The sequence below is a fragment of the Ambystoma mexicanum genome, chromosome 10 (assembly GCF_040938575.1).
Source record: "Ambystoma mexicanum isolate Mex_15411 chromosome 10, UKY_AmexF1_1, whole genome shotgun sequence".
In the NCBI taxonomy this organism is placed as follows: domain Eukaryota; kingdom Metazoa; phylum Chordata; class Amphibia; order Caudata; family Ambystomatidae; genus Ambystoma; species Ambystoma mexicanum.
Window position 1 is genome coordinate 1,187,586,992 of NC_090932.1, and position 18,256 is coordinate 1,187,605,247.

An 18,256-nucleotide genomic window follows, 5' to 3' on the forward strand; every position below is an offset into this window, starting at 1 on the left:
GCTTAGCTAGGCCCAGACACACACCCATTTTCAAAACACATAAAAAGAGACTGCTGGAACAGGTAGAGACATTCAATTCCATTTGCTGCGGAGCATGCGGACCGACGACTTCACATCCAGAGATCCAGACTTCAAATCCATCAATCTCCAAAGACCAGAACTTTACTTCAGAACTTAAAGCAAGGGCCTAAGCCCACAAACTGAGAACTCTTCTCAGCAGGACTCCGCAACCTTAAAATCATTTGCAAACTATTCCACAGCCGGGCGAGCTGTTTGAATTCTTTTGCCAAGAACAATTGCCAGAGACCAGACCAGAGATCCAGAGTGACCCAGACCACTGTGAGCAGAACTAGAGAGCTGACCCAGATCACTGTGAAGTGCCGAGACCAGAACCGGAGTCCAGTCCAAAACCTGACCAGATCCGTGGCGAGGCCTATTTCAAATTTATATTGTGAGTACCTAGCAGAACTGTGCAGAACCAATCTCTTAGTTAAAATAATCTAATCAAAACTATTTTAATCTAAGTAGAACTGCCTCCTAGAAATCGTATCATCTGTCATTTTTAAAGCTGCACAACTGTCACCTGTCAATTCTGCAGCTGCAAGCTGTCACCTGTCATTTTGAGTTTACTTTAAATCCGAAAAACTACCTTTATTTAATCGTCTGTATCTCTGGAACCGTTTGGGCTAGGAACGAAATTTAACTTTCATCTGAAAGCTTAGAATCTAAGCTTTCCAACGAACCTAGAACCGACTTATACACAAATTTTGCCGCGATTTGGCTCAATTTCTCCACTTGTCAAATAGCAGCTCCATTCTTTCTTTTGTTAAAATCCGTTTGCAACTTGGTAATAACTCATAGAGCATTGCTAAAGTGAGCCTGAACTAATACCAACATGCATCTCCCACTCACCCTGAATCTCTAGAGGGAATTAAAATCAGTTGGCACATTTTCCCATCCATTGCCATCAAATTTAAAAGCATTTTGGGCCTGTGTTTCAAACTCCTACCTGTTTCCTCTAAGCTTGCTGGGGGGGTGGGGACTGAATTTCGTATTGTATTTGATTGCATTCCTGGGAACTGTGTGCCCCTCTTTCCATCTCCTTCCATTTCTTACATTGCATAGGGGAGAGGGGTGAATTGCCAGAGAAAAAGTGATTATCTTATCTTATGCTAAAATCATATCAAGTGTTCCTGTACTGCATTTTATTCCTCATTGCTTTTCCCTTGAAATCATAAAAGTATTTTTGCTACTTTATCCATCCTATACTAACTCCTCATTGGTTGTAAAGAAGTGTGCTAGTGCCAGATTACCCATTGTTGATCAACATCATATGTCTCAGTGTACTATCAGATATTAATTTATTATAAAAGTGATATATATATATATATATATTGTTTAATTTTTCAAATAAACCTTTAATTTGCAAAATAAACCTACTTCTTGGCTCAGTGGGGTCAGGGGGATTCTAAGAGGGGGTGTTATACAAGGGTGGTCATCCAGAGTACTGGACTAGACATAAAAATACATTAATAAGGGTTTTCCTCAGCATCCCAGAGTAGGTATTGACTTGGCTGTCGTGTTGATTGAATATCGCTTACAAGGCATGGGAGAAAAGACTTAATTTTTTAACCATTCTTCATACAAAATATAAGGGATGAGGCCTAAGAAACATACTGTTCCTGATTCATGGAAATTCATGCAGAAATCCTGCAGGGGCCGTGCGCTGAGAAGGAGATTGCGTGAGCCTGCGTGCAGAAAGAAAAATGCGCAACCTGCTATTCATGGAATCTACAGCGCAAAGTAACCACATCTGCAAGTCATGCCCGGAACACCCCTGACACACCCACACGCAAAGCATAGACAGCCAGAACAGCTACCTTTGCGCGCTCCGCCGGGCACGAATACATGCACCCTTCAAACAGTGCGTGGGGTCCCCAGTAAGCAGGCCTGTGACTCTGGGATCCTGCGCAGGGTCCCCCATAACTGTATCCGGCACACCAACAACATGCATATGAAAAATCGTAACCCGACAAAACTCGTGTAATCTGTGTTCGAACCCCCGTAAAATGTTGCAACACCCCGTTACACTGCATACGAGCACCCCTAAATTACATCAGAACCCTGATTAAGTAAACGCACCCCAAAATCTGACATGCAACCCCACCTGCGTGCTACAAATCCTACGTGCAAGTGCACATACGCCTGCCTTCGGGTGTCTGATCATACAAAGGACTTGCGTGGTCATTTCCCAGCCGAAAGGTTGCACAATCAAATACATTAATACCTCTCATGCCGCGCAATTGTGGGCATGCAAGGGACTGCCTGTATGTCGTCCCTTGTGTAGTACGTGTGCGAAATGAACCAGAAAACATGGCGCCGATGCACGGCCATCTGGGATATTCACTTCCATTAACCAAAATGAAATAGCAATGAAAGCCTACGTTTTCACTGGCTCAGCAAGTAAACATGTATTTCTGCAGCAAAGACAAGGTCACATATTTATGTCAAATGACCAAGCCGGGGAGAATAGTTGTTATATTGTCCACTGAAGGACACGCCAAAAAGGGAGTCAGAGCACTCAGCAGGTGCAGTGATAAGGGGCAATGGGAATGAAAGCAAGGCGAGAAGCTGGATTTTTTCTGCTTCCAACTGGAATATTCCACTCTTTTTGCGCCTCAGGCTTATTGTCTGCTCTCCGGCCGAGGGCAGCATGGTAACCCATGAGGGGCAGGGATCGAAAGTGGCCCCATAAAGATAGGAGGTTTCACTCTTGGGAAACCAGTTAGAATTTGGACCCCGGGTGATGCAGTCTCGCTGAGAGGGAAGATGCTCTACTCCAGATCTCGTTAGAAAGATCAATCTCTTTGCCTACCTGCTGTGGGACTAAGCAGTGCTGCTGTGGCCGAGATGAAGGTGTCTTCTGCAACAATACTAACGGTGATGAATTTTCACTTTGTATATGTATAACTGATTATGTGTTTATTCTTCTTTTTGTATGTTATGAATGGAAATGGGCCTATAATGCGCCATTTATATTATAACCATAACCAACGTTATATGTGTAATTTTTGCCTATGTGAGTCCAATCACTGATTTTGCAAGGGTCCGGAGAGTGTAAGCACGTGATCTCCCCACGTGGCCGAGCTAAAGCAAAACACCTTGGAATGCCCATTTTTTTGCAAGTTCTTCCCCATTTTCGGTGTTCCAGCCCCTTCCCAGCCCTCTACGCAAGCCACGCCCATGCTCTATGCAGACGTGCCAAGCCAGCACAAGCTCCACGCAAGTCCAGGAAAAGTACTGCACATTTGATTCCATGAATCAACAAAGGCGGATTTGTGTGCTGTTGTGCGTGCAATTACCCTATTTCCTGCGCTGATAATTCCATAAATCGGGCACTATATGTCTACTTTACCATACAAATCTGTTTAAGAAGCCAGACATTTCTTAAAATGGTGGACAACCAATAGTGTTGGCTCTATTCGTGGAAATGAATTAAATTACATTGCAAAAGAAGCCAAACCCAGATGGAAAAGAAGCATACATGCTGAAATTGGTTTCATTTCTGGAAATTATTAAATGAAATTGTGATGCAACTCAGTCATAAAGGTATTTATTGATACCTTTAGTTTTTAGCCACACACCAGCAAATTCTCAATCTAAATGTTGGCACACCACTCCGTATTATAGTAATTGTATTTTGTCTCCCTGCTGAAGCTCTATATAGATATATAAGGACAGAAACATGTTGGAAAGTGTTTTATACATCTGATACATTAATGTGTACCATCTAGTCATTGTGTCTGGGTTTTCTTTGGATCTTTAGGTAGATGTCCATTTTAAGTATGATAGATTCATAGCATTATATGCACCTATTTTGTTATTGTATATATTAATGGTGGAACACAAATATGTTTTGAAGCACATTTAATTTTATCTTGTAGATTGACGTATGATATTGTTATATTAAGATTTAATAAATAATGTTTCTATGAATAAATGAGACATATTATTTTGGGGCCGCCACGGATACCCTTGGTTGCAGTATTTTCAGTTGCATCCTTACTTTTACAGTTCAATATTACATGAAGCATGCTAAATTAAACTTTAAAAGGGAGTTGTCCAGACTGGGAGGGGATCACACATTTCGAAATCCAAGCAGCCCCAGACCACCTATTATAGGAAGGTAGCACCAATCCACCCTTTTGGGCAAAAAGGGAAAATGCTGCAAATAGTCCCTATGTCATTGTTTATTGTTTATTGTTCACTTGTTAGGCACTTATACAGGAAGAAAATACTGTTTCAGAGCACCCACACGGAAACAGGGAGGGGGTAGGGGCTGATAGATAATGTAATTACAAAACTGTTAAAATAATTAAATACAATATGAGAAGAGACAGAGAGGAGGGGTAAAACGAGCCTACTATGCCTTGTGAGTGTTCAGAATGTGCAAGTGCAGAGGAGAGAGGAGTATGAGATAGGTGCTGTGGTGCTCATGGAAAGCAGCAGGTGAAGTGCTATAAAGAAGGATAAGTGCAACCTCCAGTGGTGGAGTGTGAGCCCAGGCAAGTGCAGAGAATAGACAGCAGCTGGTATGATAAGATGTGGGAGCTAAGTGCCCAGAGGATGCATAAGGACCCTGCGCACCAATCAAGTTACTGTGCAATTAGCAGGGGAGAGAGGGAGGGAAGGAAGAGGTCAAGAGGAAGGTCTTAAGGCTTTTCCAGAACCTAAGGAGGTCCCGCTCAAGACAAAGAGGGGGGGGCTGTTCCAAAAAAGGGAGCCTGCTGAGGAAAACAAACCACCTGCCCTCTGTTTAGCAAACTGCCTTACACACAAAGAGTTGGTGCTAGAGGAACACAGATGTCTAGAGAGGGACCATCTAGTCAGAAAGAGTTGCAGATAGAGTGGCTCTACAATCTGTGGCTTTCCAGATGTGTTGGACTACAAGTACCATCAGCCGTAGCCAGCACAGTCAATGGCGACGGCTCATGGGAGTCGCATTCCAAATCATCTGGTTGCAGAAACACTGTGGAAGGATTCCCTCTGCTTTCTTGTGAGATTGGAAAAAAGATTATATGCCTGTATCTTGGAAAAGAATTGTACAAAGATTTCATCAGGATGTTGACCGTAAGACACCAAGCCTTCAGCATCTTCTGCTGCAGCTCTTCCAGTGTTTATGCTCGAGATACATCCAACCTGTTCCCAGGGTCAGGAACCTCTAGGTGGCTGCTTATCTGCAACTAGAAGATTCCACCAAGAGCTGCCATTTTGCCATTAAAACATCTAATCAGCACTACTTCAAGGAAAGGGACCAGAGGCAGCAAAATGTGCCACTGCTAGAGGTGGCATAACCCCTTATACCAGCCCTTCCTTTTCCACGGGCCTGTGGAAGGCGCATATTAGTGAATACATTTAACTCAGAAATCAGTTTACTGTAAGTGATCAAAGAAAAGCAATCACCTGAAACCCAGGAGCCAGAGTGTGGGTATGACTCTCCCCCATCCACGGACAGCTCAAAAGGGATTCGGCCCGTCAGATACAGCAGCGGTGAGATGCAGTGAGCGGTGCCTTCCTCGTCAATATGCCCACTGGTCACAATCTTATGATCAAACCTGTAATGGGAAAACAAGTCATTAGAAAACCCTGGTTGGGGTAAGAGGCAAAGACACCATCCTTGCGATCGATTCTGTGTGAAAAGTGTTAACCAGATAAGTGAAATACTGTAAATGCATTCTATAGTAAACACTGTTTAGAGTGTTGCAAAATATCTAGTGGTACTGGTTAAGATGTGGGTTTCTGTATAGGGGCATTTCATAATCCTCTAGAGTCACTCTCAAATAGCAAACATAATACATCGAACAATCGGACTAGAAAACATAATAGTGAAAATGTGCCTGCTACCATTGTACTAACATTGTGTGGCTCATTTTAGGTTGACCTGTACATTGCACGGAAGCTGTAAGCAGCCCACTCCATGAAATTCACTCTGTTTATGTGCATGCGTGTAATTCCAGCATGGAAAAGCAGACCTACACAGTGTTCCCTGCTGGAGTTAACCACAACTGTAAATGCTGCCACCACGTAATTGCAAGGTGGAGGGCCTTTACATGCACCCGAATCGAATCAGCCTGTTTTTTGTAGGTGCAAAAAGCAGGTCGATTTCCATGTGCATCTTCGCCAGCATGAAAGTGCAATGCGGGTGGAGGTGTAAGCGTATTTGCCGCACAAGGTGCATGTTAAAGATGTGTGCATTCCGCACACACTGCCCCCCTTGCTCTGTGCATCAAAGGCACACAAACAGCAATGGCGGCTTGTAATTTACTAGCTGCAAAAATTGTCTCCTGGGGTAGATTACAAATAGCTGGGCCTGCAACAAAATTATCTCCCATGTGTTCAAGAAAATCAAATCTTGAATTCCACTTTCTAAAATGGAGCTGGAATGTTTCCCCTGCTCACCACACCCCCAACCCAGCCCTTGCCATGCCAAAGCCACTGGGGAGTTAAGGCTGGCTTCATCAGGAACAAGGACCCCCCAGAACTTTTTAAGCAATTTAAAAAACTGGTCTTAAGAAATACATCCCATGATTACTCTCTTTCAAATGTAGAGTTTGTCAGCACGTATCTAGACACTGGGTTTTCCCATTACACAAATGCATACACAACAATATTATTGGACATGGCCTGAGCTGAAGCGCAGTCTGATTTTCTGATTCTGGGTTGGTTATTGGGTCGATGGGGAATCTACCTACCTGCACTTCACAGCAGAGGCTTTGTCGAAGGTCACGTTGAGCACCACAAAGTCCCTTCCCCCCATCAAGATGCCCGAGTAAGGTTCGATCTGCAGGCAGAACTGGTGGTAATCCTGACAGCAGGACCCTAGATTCTCACAGCTCGCCAAACAGGAGCAGCCGCTGATGTTTCGGCCACACTGCCCGGCACAAGAATGCGCTCTGCCTGCAAGTAAAAACAGGGAGTAATAACAGTCTGCAAGCAATAGGAAAGAAGCAATTACTTGTGGCAAAACAGGCGCACATTGCGATAGATTTAGCATATTAATCTGGCTGAGGAAAGTGACAGCGCACAGTCCTGCCTTAGTTGTCAATGAATCATATCCAGGCAGCAGTCCAATCAGATCCTTTACTTCCACAGAGCAATCACATGAGAGTTCAAAGTTAAACCAGGATTTATATGGCCACACTGTAATTGACACTCCAACAGAGCCTACGCCATGCACTGAAATGGTGCATGTACAATTTAGCACCTTGGTAGGGAACATGGCTTCAGGTTTGCTTCATGAACCTAGCATGGGTTAGTCTGTGTAATCCGGACCCTCATCATTTTGGGGGCAGCTACAGCCTATGTTTATTGTGTCTTTCTATGTACTTTTAAAGCGTGAGCTGTGGACTGGGTGACAAAGGGTTAACCTTTTCTCACTTCCAGAACTTGTTGCAATTCCCTGGACAGCCTGACTGGACTGCTGTGCGATGCTCTTCACCATAGGGACAGAGTGGTGCCCAGCAGTTGTGGAACAGGGAAGGGCCCGTTGCTGAGAGACAGAGGACTGACAGCTGACAGGACTAATAAGGTGTTGACAGCATTTGGAAGTTGAGATCTGATGGCTTTTTGAGGTGACAGAAACTGTAGAGAACCGGCTTCTGACGGGCAATATGTCTCAGGGGAGGGCTGTGTCCTTCCCGCTATGGGAATTCCTGGGGCTCCCACAACTAAGGAGTGGAAGGAGCCCTGCAACACACAATGTACAGACTTGCAGAATCGTGTTTCTTACAGCCTTCTGAATCAAGCATATACGAATTGTGTGAATTGTGTTTTTTCTCACATTGTGCATTTAAATTGCATCTACTGAGTTTGGGACACATTGAGCAACGAGCAAGCACTCGTATTTAGATTGCTGTGTGAGAGCTGTGTGCGAGTTACCTAACGGGAACTACAGTTCCCAGAAGCACTTTCTGCCTATTTCCAGAAACGTCAGGCGCTTCTGCACCGGCGCTTCTGGGGCAAGCCGGTCTGCGCCGGCGCTTCTGGGGCAAGCCGGTCTGCGCCGGTCCTCGCCGAGCCCGTCGCCCTCGGCCAGAAACTCTGCATCCACCAGGGTTCGGGACATCAATCCCTAAACCACGGTAAGAATGGGTTTTGCTCAAATAAATGCACTTCTTTCTAAGCTACAAGAACTGCAAAAATCAGAAGCTATACATGCACACCTGCTAGAGATCCTTGATAGCAAGTTAGCTAGCACTGATAAGAACTCCACTAATGATCCCAATCCGACCTCACCGAATACCCGGACCTCTACTGTTAATGTTCATACGAAACATTTCACAAAATTAAAGACCAAAGCACAAAATATACACAATCTTAATGCAAAAACTCTGACTGCCCCCAATCCGAATGAACTTAAAGTATGCCTATTGAATACACGTTCTCTTAACAACCATGCTCAATGTGTCCATGATCCGATACTTTCAGACAACATAGACATTATGTGCATTACTGAGACATGGCTACAGGACCCCATAGGTCCCACATGCTCCATAGCAGTCCCCACAGGTTATAAAATCCACTATACTAACAGAGAGAGTAGGAAAGGGGGCGGGGTAGCCATAATATCACGAGACTCGATACCTGTGCTCCCCACGACATCAACATGTTTGGGCTGTGAAACTTTACACCTTAAACATAGTCCCACAGATAATAATTGTATCAACTTCCTACTTATTTACAGACCTCCCTCACTCGACTCGGAGTTCAATGATGAACTCATACACCACGCCAACTCATTAATAGGACAGAATAAATCCACAATTATTCTTGGAGACTTGAATCGATGGCGCGGCGATGCCAAAGACAAAGAAGCAATACATCTTGAAAAAAATCTTCAAAAAATCAATTTCAATGTATTGAATCACGACCCTACCATGGCCAATGGCCATCAATTGGATTGGGTCATTACCAATAATATCGAAATAAATAATGTCATCACTACCCCATTCATATGGACTGATCACTACAAGGTAGTTTTCAACCTCCTAATTCCGCAGTTAGCAAAAAAACCTGTTAACGATGCTAAGAAAGTACACTCAAGAAATTTCAAAAATATCGAAAGTGCAGACCTACAATCCTGCGTCAACAGTATTCTGGCTGACATCAAGGAAACGGACTCCTGTGACACCATTATAAGCAAATATGACCATCAGATACTAAATCTGATAAATCTTAAAGCACCCAATCGCGCAAAGACAGTCAGGCCCAATTCCAACCATCAAAAATGGTATACCCCAGTACTAAGCAACATAAAAAAGGAGAAAAAACTTAGAGAAACACAATGGCAAAAAAACCCAACTAACGACAACAAGATCAGTTGGAAGGCACTAGAAAAATCATATAAGAACAGCATTATCGAAGCAAAAAAGAACTACTTCAATAATCAAATCGAAGCATCATCGAGTTCTACCTGCAAACTCTTTGACATATTAAAATCTATTGACAAACCTCAGGCTCTGGCTCCCAATTTCAACCCTTCCCAACAGGAATGTGAAAGCACCCAGATAGCTTTTGACAATAAAATCATCAAGGCTAGAGAACGAATTGCATCTGCCCTCGAGACTAAGCCCCAACCTAACCCCTCAGTAAAACCAACAACTGACAAGGGGAAAGAGAAATTCCAATTCCAGCAAATATCTATCGATACCATGAAGAAAACACTGGCTTCAATGAAACCATCGTCATGTGCGGAAAATAAGCTTCCTCCCAAAATAATACTTGAACACTCGGACATTTTTGCTCCGTTATTGACGAAAATTGTAAACTCATCTTTCCGAGATAAAATAGTACCGGAAAATATAAAAAAAGTCACCATTACTCCTTTAGTAAAAAAAACAACTTAGACCAACGCGACCCTAATAATTTGAGGCCTATTACGAATTGCAATTTCACCCTTAAAATCATGGACAAAGTCGCTACAGCACAATTACAGGAATTAGTTGATAAAAACGAGTTACTACACACACAACAATCCGGTTTTAGGGCTGCACACAGCACTCAGACAGCAATGCTAGACCTCCAAACAAAAATGCTGGAAATCATGGACAAGGGCATAACTGGCTTACTAGTGCTTTTAGACCTAAGTGCCGCGTTCGATCTGTTAGATCACCGACTCTTACAACAAGCACTAGCCAAAACTGCAAACTGTTCCAATGAAGCCATAAACTGGCTTACCTCATTTCTTGAGAATAGAAGATCACGTGTTCATTGGGGAGACAAATTCTCAACCGAACATAACATCTCGTGCGGAGTTCCTCAGGGAGCTAGCCTGTCACCATTGCTATTTAATATCTACATTCGACTTTTATGTGAATTATTAGAACAACTCCAAGTGTTTTTCACTAACTACGCTGACGATACTCAGCTAGTTATGGAACTGAGTGGTGATTATGCCAAGGACAGTATCACACTGAACATCCTCTACAAGAACATCGAAGTGTGGATGAACAACAACTGGATGTGCCTGAATAGCAATAAAACTGAGTTGATGGTATTTGGATCCTCTCAGGCGCGCGCCAAACTGACATCCGACTACAAGGCATTTCAAATCAAGGAATCCCACATCGAAGTAGCTGATAAGGTCAAAACACTTGGTATGACTCTCGAAGCTTCACTCAACGCTGATGCTCAAGCTTTGTACGTCACCAAGACCTGCAATTACTACATTAGACTACTCAAGGCAATTAGACCTCTTCTTAATGAAAAGAATTGTGCCACCATTGCCGGAGCTACCATCCTATCACGTCTGGACTACGGTAACGCACTCCTTGCTGGCACCAGCAAGCAAAACCTGCATAAGTACCAACTGATTCAAAATCAGGCAATAAGAATCATTAAACAAAAATCCAGGAGAGATCACATTAGCGATTTCAGACGTGACTTGCACTGGTTAAAAATGGAAGACCGTGTACAATTCAAGTCCCCGTGTCTAACCCACAAATGCCTTTATGGAAAAGCACCCGCCTACCTTAAGACTAAACTTACACCCTACATCCCGACCAGAACATTAAGATCCGAAGCTAAGGGCTTGATAACAACTACTAAATTCAAAAAAGAACTAGGTCTAGGAAGAGCTTTCCCTACCCGCGCGGCAACCCTCTGGAACAATCTTCCGACATGTCTCAGACTGGAAACTAATCTCCATGTTTTCCGCAAAAAAATTAAAACTCTGCTCTTCAAGTAATCCCTGATTAGAACCCTCGCCACCTACTGCTAACTTCCTTATGTGTCAACCTGTCACGTCCAATGTACTATCCTCTTTTGTGTCTCTGTCTCCTCGTATGCGCCCCGATGCTTGCGAGCGGTCGGCGCACTACAAATAAACAAATAAATAACGAGGGAGACTCCCTATTGGCTAGCCAGGGTAGAGAGCCTGGCAGTATTTAGTTGCCAGGCAGCAGTGGATTATGACCTGACTGTAACGCTCACCTGATTCCCGTAGAGGCGCCGGTCTTGACTGGGCGTATACCGTATCTTCAAAGGTGATGTGTAACACACGGCTGGCTCTTTGGGCTGGACCTCTGGGCACTGTATGACTGACTCGAAGGGTAAGATGTCTGCAGATAGAAAATATGGGATTAAGGAACTGGGTTATTGAATGTCTCTCTCTTCTTCCCTTTCTCTTCTCCTGTAGAACCCCAAAGGTTAACGCTCTCACCTTAGGTAAGTGAACGCCGTGCTCTCCATCTCCTCGGGGCAGGGTGCTGTAGCCAGTTTCTTCACTGGATAAGGGGAGCAGGCCTCTTGAATTCAGAGGACTGCTGTTCGTCGTTTACTGCACGAACGGTAAGTTTCGAGTCATTCTAATGTCTTTAAAGTCTTTAGTAATGATGTTTCTTGTTTTGCAGGGTTCCGGCGATGGCGGATGACGGGCTGAAGTGAGTTGAAGATGGAGCCCGTGTGATGAATAGAAGCGCCTGGAAGCACGTAAGTAAGCGCTTGTTGCCTGCTTCACGATGCGCTCTAACTGTCTTTTTATTTGCAGGTACAAGTTCGAAGCGGCTGCAGGGTGACGAAATACCCACTGGGTTAGATGTGGAAAGGAGTAATGGCACGTGAGTATTAAAGTTCCCCAATGTCTTTAAACGCACCTTGTTTTGTCTTTCAGATGCGGGATGCAGCGCTGAAGGCCTCCGGAGCGTGCGAAGAGTTAGTAAGCTTTTGTCTTTCAGATGCCGGAATGCAGTGTGAAGACCTCCGGAGCGCACGAAGAGTAGGTAAGCCTTTGTCTTTCAGATGCCGGAATGCAGCGCGAGGCGTTGGTGACAGCCGATGGACCAGGTAAGTGAAGAGCTGTCACTGAAGACCGTAATGCTAACCTGTTCTTTCTTGTCTTTATAGGTGTTGCTGAAGACTGGATTCAGGATGGTAAGCCTTTTTCCTTAGGCCCAGGATCAGATGCAGAAGACACGATGAGCGTTCTGCTGCAGAGGATGCAGAATAACGCAAAGCAAGATTCATCCATCGGGTGTGGTTTAAATAGCCTCCTGTAGTGCTTAGGTGTCTCCTTCCACAGCCACGCCTAGGTAAGAAAAGAGTTCCTGCTTTCCAGAAGAGTTCCAGTGTTCTGAATCTAGGGAGTGGCTCCTGCCCCACCCAACAGGAAAAGTAGTTCCAAACAGAAGAGGATCAGAGGCTCAACTGGCAGGCAAGTAAGCAGCATGGTCTGCTGCAGGTAAGTCCACCCAAGCATTATGAGCCCGGCGCTTCCAGCGCTGGGACTGGGCATATTTATGAGCCTGGTGCCACTGGCGCCAGGACTGGGTACAAAAGGTCCCAATTGGGACTGGTTGGCACTCGGAACCTGGGTTATGGATCTGCTTCCAAGGGAGTTGGGAAAACCCTGACCTTTTGGAAGCAGAGATCATGACAGTACCCCCCCTCAAGGCCCCTCCCAAACCGGGCTTCTCCGGGGGTTTTGGCTTGTCAGGAAATGTTCGGTGAAATCCTTTGATTAGGCGAGGAGCGTGGACATATTCAGCAGGTTCCCAGGATCTCTCTTGGGGGCCGTAGCCTTTCCAGTCAATTAGGTAAAATAGTTTAGATTTGGAGATCTTGGAGTCCAGAATGCTTTTGACTTCAAACTCGAGTTCTCCATCAACTAGGATAGGTTTTGGAGATTTAGTTAGTCGGGTTTGAGGTTGCACGGGTTTTAATAGAGAGACGTGGAAGACCGGATGTATCTTCATGTGCGGGGGCAAGTCCAACTTGACCGCTACTGGGTTTACTATGGTAGTGATGGAATAGGGACCAAGGTATCTTGGGTTGAATGTGTGTGGCCCTTTTAGAGGTAGATATTTAGTGGATAACCAGACTTGATCCCCTACTTGATATTGAGGGGCTTCCTTCCGATGTTGATCTGCTCCTTTCTTGTATTGTTCTTTAGCCCTTTGAAGGTGAGAAACAGCTTCCTTAAAGGCTTGGGTGATTGTAGAATGCAGGTAGTCTACTGCTGGTGTTTCAAGATCTTGGAGGGGATCCAACTCCGAGGTTCGAGGGTGACTGCCGTACAAAAGAAAAAACGGGGTTTTCCCAGTTCCCGAATGGACAGAGTTATTGTAGGCATATTCGGCTATCCAAAGGATGTCTTTCCAAGTTTTTTCAGTTTGTTGCAGCATGCAGCGTAAATACTGTTCCAGAGTTTGATTGGTCCTCTCGGTTTGTCCGTCGGTCTGAGGGTGGTGACTGGTCGATAGTCTCACATCAATTTGAGCCGACCGACAGCAACTTCGCCAAAAATGAGAAATAAATTGACTACCTCGATCCGAAATTAGAACCGAAGGAAAACCGTGCAGTCGGACGAAGTTTTCGAGAAATTCTCGGGCCAGAGTTGCTGCTGTTGGCAAGCCTTTGAGCGGAATGAAATGCGCCATCTTGGAGAATAAGTCCACGATTACTAGAATCGTATTGTATCCGGAGCATGGAGGTAGATCGGTGATGAAGTCCATAGAAAGCGTATGCCAAGGGCGAGGTGGGATGTCAATAGGGCGTAAGAGGCCTGCTGATCTTTCCTTTTGACTCTTGTTTTGGGCGCATACTCCACAGGACATTATAAAGTCTCTGATATCTTTTTTCCAAGACGGCCACCAGAAGTAGCGCTTGATCTTTTCTGAGGTCTTGGCCATACCGGGATGTCCTTCCATTAAAGAATCGTGATAACAAGAGATTACTTTTTTCTGTAAATCTGTGCTGGGTAGGTATAATCGTTCTTGGAAATACAATAAGTTGTCCTTTACTGCAAAGTCCTTTCCCTGCAGATGCCAATTCTGTATGTCTGCTGGAGTTACAAGTTGCCTGGCTTTATCCTTAACTTCCTCTATGGATTCTGTGGCGATTACACCCAGAATTCTTTGTTCGGGAATGATTGGTACAGGTTTAGGGTTGATCAAGTGTTCTTCCACTCCCATCCGAGAAAGGGCATCAGCTTTACCGTTCTTTGTACCAGGTCGATAGGTAATTATGAAGTCAAACTCGGCAAAGAATAATGCCCAACGGAGTTGTCTAGAGGATTGGGCTTTTGCGGTTTTCAAATATTGCAGGTTTCGGTGATCCGTAATCACAGTAACGGTGTGTCGGGCCCCCAGCAGATAATGCCGCCAAGCCTTAAAGGCAGACTTGATAGCCAGAAGTTCCTTGTCAGTAATCGTGTAATTGATTTCAGGAGGCGAGAATTTGCGGGACCAAAATGCCACGGGATGCAACTGATTGGTTACCGGGTCCTTTTGTGATAGAACTGCCCCCATGGCAAGGCTTGAAGCATCATTTTCCACGATGTAGGGGAGTTCGGGGCGAGGGTGTTTTAAGATTGGTGCAGAGATAAATTTAGTCTTCAAATTCTGGAAAGCTTGTTCCGCCTCGGTAGACCATTCAAAACGTTTGTTTTTCTTTAACAAGGCAGTGATGGGCTGGACTATTCGAGTGAATTCGGGGATAAACCTGCGGTAAAAGTTAGCGAAGCCTAACATGCTTTGCACACCTTTTACGGAGGATGGTGATGGCCATTTGAGAACTGCATCGACCTTCTATGAATCCATACGCACTCCGCCAGGTGATAATATGAATCCCAAGAATTCAACTTCAGTCACGTTGAAAACACATTTTTCCAACTTAGCGAAAAGTTTGTGTTGAAGCAATCTTTCGAGGACCATTTTCACGTGTTTCCGATGTTCAGATTCCGATGAAGAATAAACGAGGATGTCGTCAATGTAAACAACAACACACACATCTATGAGCTCTCTGAGGACATCGTTCATAAAATATTGAAAGGCGGCCGGGGCATTGCAAAGTCTGAAGGGCATGACCTGATATTCAAATAGCCCATACTTGGTGCGGAAGGCCGTCTTCCATTCATCGCCCTCTTTTACTCGTACCAAGTGGTAAGCTCCTCTAAGATCCAGCTTTGTATATATGCATGCTTTTCTGACTTGGTCCAGGAGTTCAGGGATCAAAGGTAACGGATATCTATTCTTAACAGTGATCTGGTTCAGGGAGCGATAATCTATACAAGTTCTAAGGTCTCCTTCCTTTTTTGGAACGAAGAACAAAGCTGAAGAAGCAGGGGACTTGGAAGGACAAATAAACCCATTTGCCAGGTATTGATCCAGGTATTGTCGAAGGTGAAGGTTCTCAGGCTCGGTGAGGGCATAAATTCTACTACAAGGAGGAGTAGATCCAGGTATCAGGTCTATCTGGCAGTCATAAGACCTATGAGGAGGTAGAGAGTTAGCCTGATCCTTCCGGAAAACATCTTGGTATTCTAGGTATTCGGGAGGTAACTGGGGAGTCTCTGAAGAAATTGCTGCCAGTGCAACACTAGGTGGAGGGTGACAAGTAGTGACACATTCTGGAAACTGAACCGTTCTTGCTCGCCATTCGATCAGAGGATTGTGTTTCTCTAACCAAGGTATTCCTAGAATAATCTGAAACTGAGGGGCCTTGTTCACATCGAACACGATCTTCTCATGGTGTCCATCTTGACTTACTAGCGTCACCTCTTGAGTGGTATGCGTTACTGGCCCGGAGGCTATCTCCGTACCATCCACCGTAGTAATGACGTCCTTTACAGCCTTGGGACAAAGAGTTAGATTCATCCTCAAAACCATTTCATGATCCACATAATTGCCGATGGCACCGCTGTCGACGTAAGCTTCAATAGTATGTAATCGATCCGGATTATCAGGGCTAATGAGGACCATAGGTATCACGAAATGCGAGGTCACGGAACTGGTTTTCACGCTCGGCAAGAGGACCTCTATTCTTGTCAGGCGAGGTCGTTTCCCTGCTCAGAGTTTGTAACTTTGGTAACTGCAGCTCCTACTGCCTTCTTGGCAGGTTTCACCGGACAGTCTCGAAGAAAGTGCCCTGAGTTTCCGCAATAGAGGCATAATTGCAACTGTTTTCTCCTTTCCCGCTCCTTTTGTGTTAGAGGACCTTTCAGACCCCCTATTTGCATGGGTTCCCCGGAGTCTACTCCTTTGGAAGGAGTTGGCGGTTTGGAAAATACTCGAGCATCAAACTTGGAACGATCGGCCTTCCTGTTCTGCAGTCTGTGATCTATTTAAACGACTAAGTCTATATAGTCCGAACAATCTTGTGGGGGATTCACTACTTGGGCTAACACATCTTTGAGCTCTCCACGTAGACCTCTATAAAACAGCGTAATCCTTTTGTCCTCAGGCCATTGAGTTTCCACTATCAGTCTGTTGAAAGACGCAATATAAGCCAAAAGGTCTTGATTACCTTGTTGCAACGAAAGAAGCTCATTGTCCAAGGCCTGCCCCTGTGAATGTCTTGCGAACAGTTTTTCCATACTGAGCTGAAAAGCTTGAAAATCATGGAGGACCGGATCATCTTGATTTACTAGAGGGATCGACCAGTCTGCCGCATTGCCACTAAGGTACGAAAGCACGAAAGCTACTTTAGCTTGATCAGTTGGAAAGGCTGCTGGCGGGCATAAGAAATGCAACCGGCACTGATTGATAAATACTGCAAACCTCTTTGGGTCACCAGAAAATCGTTCGGGCGGAGCCAGAGGTACATTCCCAGGTAGGTTGATCTGCACTGGATTCATAGAGGATGTTGAAGGAAGATTTCCCCCAGATGCGGGTAACGGGGTCTGTCCGGCTTGTGACTGTAGCAATTGTCTAGCGAGATCATCTGTTCGCTCCTTGGAAATGATCAGTTCCCTTCTTAGAGCGTTCGTTTCCTGACGGGCTGCATGCACTTCTGCCCTTAGTTCCCCAAGTAACTGGGCTAGCTGGTCGGTATCCGAGGTTTCCACAGCGCCTGGACGGGAGTTTTGTGGTAGGCTTTGCGTTCTGTAACGCTCACCTGATTCCCGTAGAGGCGCCGGTCTTGACTGGGCGTATACCGTATCTTCAAAGGTGATGTGTAACACACGGCTGGCTCTTTGGGCTGGACCTCTGGGCACTGTATGACTGACTCGAAGGGTAAGATGTCTGCAGATAGAAAATATGGGATTAAGGAACTGGGTTATTGAATGTCTCTCTCTTCTTCCCTTTCTCTTCTCCTGTAGAACCCCAAAGGTTAACGCTCTCACCTTAGGTAAGTGAACGCCGTGCTCTCCATCTGCCTCGGGGCAGGGTGCTGTAACCAGTTTCTTCACTGGATAAGGGGAGCAGGCCTCTTGACTTCAGAGGACTGCTGTCCGTCGTTTACTGCACGAACGGTAAGTTTCAAGTCATTCTAATGTCTTTAAAGTCTTTAGTAATGATGTTTCTTGTTTTGCAGGGTTCCGGCGATGGCGGATGACGGGCTGAAGTGAGTTGAAGATGGAGCCCGTGTGATGAATAGAAGCGCCTGGAAGCACGTAAGTAAGCGCTTGTTGCCTGCTTCACGATGCGCTCTAACTGTCTTTTTATTTGCAGGTACAAGTTCGGAGCGGCTGCAGGGTGCTGGAATACCCACTGGGTTAGATGTGGAAAGGAGTAATGGCACGTGAGTATTAAAGTTCCCCAATGTCTTTAAACGCACCTTGTTTTGTTTTTCAGATGCGGGATGCAGCGCCGAAGGCCTCCGGAGCGTGCAAAGAGTTGGTAAACTTTTGTCTTTCAGATGCCGGAATGCAGTGTGAAGACCTCCGGAGCGCACGAAGAGTAGGTAAGCCTTTGTCTTTCAGATGCCGGAATGCAGCGCGAGGCGTTGGTGACAGCCGATGGACCAGGTAAGTGAAGAG

The 18,256-nt window shown here is 45.1% G+C and overlaps 1 protein-coding gene across 2 annotated transcripts in view; it reads right to left on the minus strand.

The window, feature by feature from the left end:
- LOC138492163 (uncharacterized) overlaps positions 1 to 18,256 on the minus strand; it is a 1,449,912-nt gene that overhangs the window by 794,749 nt on the left and 636,907 nt on the right. For both annotated transcript variants that reach the window (XM_069619172.1, XM_069619173.1), the window contains exons 14-15: positions 6,753 to 6,957; positions 5,464 to 5,615 (exon numbers count right to left, since the gene is read on the minus strand). In XM_069619172.1, coding sequence (XP_069475273.1) covers positions 5,464 to 5,615; positions 6,753 to 6,957 — 357 coding nt within the window. The remainder of the gene's footprint in view (positions 1 to 5,463; positions 5,616 to 6,752; positions 6,958 to 18,256) is intronic.